Source organism: Oryzias melastigma, linkage group LG23 (assembly GCF_002922805.2).
Source record: "Oryzias melastigma strain HK-1 linkage group LG23, ASM292280v2, whole genome shotgun sequence".
In the NCBI taxonomy this organism is placed as follows: Eukaryota; Metazoa; Chordata; class Actinopteri; order Beloniformes; family Adrianichthyidae; genus Oryzias; species Oryzias melastigma.
In genome coordinates, this window is record NC_050534.1 from 4,086,505 (window position 1) to 4,091,586 (window position 5,082).

General features: G+C 41.9%; 1 protein-coding gene across 1 annotated transcript; it reads left to right on the top strand.

Moving 5' to 3' along the window:
• The first annotated feature begins 68 nt into the window (after window positions 1–68).
• phax (phosphorylated adaptor for RNA export) lies at window positions 69–1,758 on the top strand. Its single transcript, XM_024262649.2, has one exon. The coding sequence runs from the start codon at window positions 306–308 to the stop codon at window positions 1,491–1,493; it is 1,188 nt and encodes a 395-aa protein (XP_024118417.1). The 5' UTR covers window positions 69–305; the 3' UTR covers window positions 1,494–1,758.
• Window positions 1,759–5,082: the final 3,324 nt, after the last annotated feature.

A 5,082-nucleotide genomic window follows, 5' to 3' on the forward strand; every position in this document is an offset into this window, starting at 1 on the left:
AGTAATGCTCAGAAACAAATACTTTGTGCTTTAAAGGAGGTTTATTTTGAAAGTCTTGGAGTTGTTAACCGGAAGTAGTTGCGACTACCGCTAATTTCCCTCTCGAACTTGTCAACTGCTCTACTAAAACCCTTCAGGAGACGCACATTAGACCGTCTTAAGGGTTTCTGCATGAAACGACTTTTACGGCTGTTGTCTTGAACGCGTTTGTTTGACCAGTCGGTTCGGTTCTTTTGAAGCGTGAAGGCACCGGTACCGATCCGAACGAGAGCTCTGAAGTCTCTGTTGGAACTTCAGCAAAAACAATGGCAGATCTTATGGACAGCCAGCTGGAAGACGGGGAGCTCTCCGGTTCCGGTTCCGATGCCGAGATGGGAGCCACTTCAGCGCAGGTCTCCGCCGTCTTCAGCGGGCAGGCGTTCCAGAGCCGAGCCGCCCTGCAGCCTCCTGCGGCCGCGTACCGAAGCTCCGGCCGGGACGTGGACTCCAGCGACAGCGGCCAGGACTCCTCGGACGAAGAGGCGGCTGTTTGGCGCCGGAAGCGCCAGAAAGTGTCGGACGCTCCGCCGCCGGCTGCAGTCGCCCGCGCGCCCGGCCCCGGCGGCGCGGGAAGCCGCAGGGTGAACAACATTTGGGGCTCCGTGGTTCAGGAGCAGTGCCAGGACGCAGTCACCGCGGAGCTCGGCATCTTCGGCATGGAGGGGGTCAGCACGTCCAGCAGGAGCGTGGAAACCTACAACTTCATCCTGGCGAGGAAGATGATGGAGAAGGAGAGGGAGGAGGAGGAGATGGTGACGCGGGAGGGGAAGGTCAACATGCTGGATGCTGAACTGGAGGCCTACATGAAAGGTCAGGGGTCAAACGAGAGAGCTGGGGGGGACGCCAAGAGGAAAAGGCCGATGAAAGAGAGGCTGGGCCCCATCGCTCAGATGGACTTAAAGGGTCGCTATGAGATCTCAGAGGACGACCCCGATCACAGCGTGGTGGACGAGATCGCCTACAGACTGCAGGAGCCCAAAAAAGACCTGATCGAGCGCGTCGTCAAGGTCATAGGGAAGAAGAAGGCCATCGAGCTGCTGGGGGAGACCGCCACGCTGGAGGAGAGCGGTGGCGTGTACACCGTGGACGGTAGCAGGCGCCGGACGCCAGGAGGAGTGTATCTGAACTTACTCAAGAACACGCCCAGCATCTCCAAGTCCCAGATCCGCAAGATTTTCTTCGAGGAGCAGCAGAAGGACTGCAAGAGCAAGAAGGCCGCCCAAAAGAGGAGGCGGCACGTGCTGGCGAAGAAGATGAAACAGGCCATCGGCACGCTAAACCTGCAGGAGCATGACGATGTCTCCAGAGAAACCTTTGCCAGCGATACCAACGAGGCCTTGGAGTCTTTGGAAGAGGCTGTAGAAGAAGAGGAGGAGGAGGAGGGTCAGGAGGAAGCTGGAGTGGGAACTGAGACGCCTGTTGTCTACAACTCTGCAGACCTGGAAGTTTTCTGAACAAGAACACTAACAATACTAATTTGTTTTATGGTTTTTGGTTTTGTTTCTGGAGGGATAAAGCCCTGCTTGCATGTCTAACCGTCTGAGAAAGTAGCTGTGGTTTTTGATGACTCTTCAACGCCTCGATTCTGATCAAAAAGTGTTTCTTGATTCTCAAATACAACAAAGCTCTTTGTGTTGGTTCCCATAATGGCACATGTTGATCTTAGGAATTTTGTTGTTTATGGTAAATCAATAAAAGTCATTCAGGAAAAAAATAAAACCAAGAGTTGTTTTTTTATTTACAGTTCCAACATCAGAGACCTTAAACCCCTTCTATGAAAATTTTTTTTTTTAGTTTTTGGTGTAATAAGTGTCTAAAATAATTGTTATGCCCATAATTATTATTATTTGACTCTTTCATTGACAAAACACTCCCAAAGTGCAGAAATTACATAAGGTTGATCATTTGAAAGTGTTTCGCCCCCCCCCCCTTCTCCTCCATCCCTCTGCAGCAATGGTACATTCCAGTGAGATCATAGAATCCCAAATATACAAAGTTCTATAATAGTTGATGCACCCAAGACTTTTCCTCATTTCCTCCTACGTGGAAGTGATAAGCAAATAAAGCAGCGCATTCAATAAATTTAATAATTTTTCCAGGTAAAAATAAGGTGTAAAAACTCAATTTCTTTGACATTAAAATGTGATTCAGCTTTTAAATTCTTTAAAAATATTTGGATTAGGGTTGTAGGGAAAAAAATGATTTGGCAACATTTCATTTGGTGTTAAAATGCTGACGATATTAAATTAATTATTATCAAGTCTAACTTTTTTTTTCACTTAAACCTCCGACCACTAGTTGGCAGCACAGCACACTGAGCCTCTTTGAGCAGCTCTACACCGCGACCAAAACAACAAGATCTCACGAGAACTTGTACTCTGTACTGAGAAACTTCAGGATGGGAGGATTTGTGTAATGCAGGAGTTTGTCCGCTAGGTGTCACCATTGTAACGTTTGCTGCACAGAAACTCAATAAGGCTCCAAAAGTCAAATCTTTAAAAAAAAAGTAATAAAACCAATTTTAGCCAAATCAGTTGATAAATAAGTTTAGTCAAAAAATTGTTAGAAAACCATCATAAAGGTGTGGAAAAGTCCAGGCTTGATAAATGATTTCATTTGCACAAACAATGCACATTAATGGTTATGAAGTGAAATACATGTACATAGAATATGTTTTCCTGGATTTGTTTTTCACATTCTGTTAGTTAAATATATGTATGCTGAATAGAAAATAATTTATGATAATAATAATCGTATAGATAATAATCATAATAATAAAAAAATAGACAGGTAAAGTTATCTAACAGCACATTTAAAAACTACATATACATGTTTTCACTTCAGTTAATTGTGCTGCCACCTCACATTCTCTGACACTTATCTTGTTAGCAGCAACAAGTCCAAAAAAACACATAATTTCTTTAAAGTTTTGAGCATTAACTTCCATTGTTGCCCCCAAGTGTTCACCTTTGACCTCAGCGTACCTTCCACTCCTAGCTTTACTGTGACTCATTAGTTTTATTTCTCTGTAGCTTCACTGCTCGTCTCTCTACTTCCTAAAAATGGAAACTAGAACATTTCTTCTCCATTCCTCATCATCATCTCACTCTCCAAAGATCTTGTTCAACACTCAGAGACTCTATTTCCTCCTTAAACTCTTACAGGTTTTTATCCTCTTCCTCATTTGATCCCTACTGACCTTTATTATGAAAGTTGAGTTATCACATATGGATGTAACATTTTATTTCCTGAAATGCCTCACTGCTCATCCAAGTGGATGGGACTAATGAAGCCACTTGGAAAAGTGGTGAGAGATTTAAAAAACGAGGAGATTTTAAGTCCAAATCTCATGACTCCATTTAAAGAAAACGTTTGCTGGATAAATGAGACAACTTACTGATCTTTGATACTTTCCTTCTTCCATCACACCTGTCAAACACATTTCTACTTCTGTTCTGGATCATCAAAACCTGCTGAACATCTTTCCATCTCTGTCTCACCTGTACAGATTCAGCTCTACCTCCTTTGTGTCCAACATACTCACAAATCCTTTTAAATCACAAATTCAAGCCCCGGGGGCCGGATCCGGCCCTCCAGGTAATTATATCTGGCCCTCCAGATCATTTTATTTTATTGTTATTAATGGCCTGATGTTATCTGGCGCTCATTTCTAACTTCTATAATTTTGACAAAATATATTTTTATGTAGAGTAAAATATTGATTGATATTTATTTAAGTTTAAGTAGATTTATTTTGGAATATTATATTCCTGCCTCTTTTTTATTCATAATTATGTTAAAAAAATTACAGTTTTAAAGTTTTAAAAATTGGCATTCTGCTAGCTTTTTGGACTATTTTGGCATTTAGTGAGATTTTTTTGGAGGTTAGCTAATATTTCAGCTATATGCTAGCTGTTTTGACTAATTTAGCTTTTTTTAAAAAGTTTTTTTAGGCTGTTTTGGAGTTAGGCTAATATTTACATGCTAGCTGTTTTGGCTAATTTAAGCTTTTTTTCTAAGTTTTAGGATATTTTGAAGCATAGCTATTTTTTTAGCAACATGCTAGCTGTTTTGGCTAACCTACGTTTTTTTAGGCTAATTTGCTAATATTTTAGCTGGCCATCAATTTCAGCATTTTCAGCTATATATCTAGTTCATAATTATGTTAAAAAGTGACAGTTTAAAGTTTTTAAATTTCTATTTTAGTGTGTTTAATACATTTTTATCCTGTTCGGCCTGTGAAAAAAGGTGTGTTTTGGCCCCTTATGGGATTGAGTTTGACAGTCCTCCTATAAATCCTTTTGCTTGGCCTTTGTCTCCTTCAGCTTGTTCTGCATCTCTCAGTGTTTCACCGTTTTCTTAGTAGATCTTTTCCTTATAATACACTCCTGAACTTCTTATCATCAAGGGAGCCTGGTTGGTCCATGTTTACCATTCGTGTCAATGATCCCGGTCTATGCAATGGATATGCACCTACTTGCATCTCTGCTGGACTCTGGACTACCCTTGTTTGGGTGCATGTGATGAAGGCTCGGCTGATGTGGCTCAATACTACAAGATGTGTTATGCTAGACAGCAAATGTTGTAGGCAGTTTACCGCACAAATTGGATGGGTTTTTACTCAAATTGGGCTGTTTATTTGCCCAATCTGGCAACACTGCAGACAGACGCTGTGCTTGCATGAACTCTGTGAGTATATTGAAGCTCTCTACTGTATGTATGGAAATGTTAGCTTAAATGAGCGCTATATTGACACTTCCTAATCTTGTCATCACTTTCTACCAATCAACAGGTGGCTACTACGGCTCCCCCCCCCGTTATGTTCTTCTTTTCAATGGACGAAAGTATCAATATCATCACGCTAGTATCGATACTTCAACTCGATATCGATACTATCAATACTCAGATCGATACGGCCACCCCTAATTCATAGACCTCTGTCTTTTAGCAAGCGGATTAGCAGTTAGCTAACCCGGCTGCAGAGAATTAGACATATTTCAACAGAATAAACATGGACGTATTTTGAATCCTAAAGACATCACA

Bases quoted from the DNA above. Each gene is read 5' to 3' on its own strand.
- phax (XM_024262649.2), top strand. From the start codon at position 306: ATGGCAGATCTTATGGACAGCCAGCTGGAAGACGGGGAGCTCTCCGGT.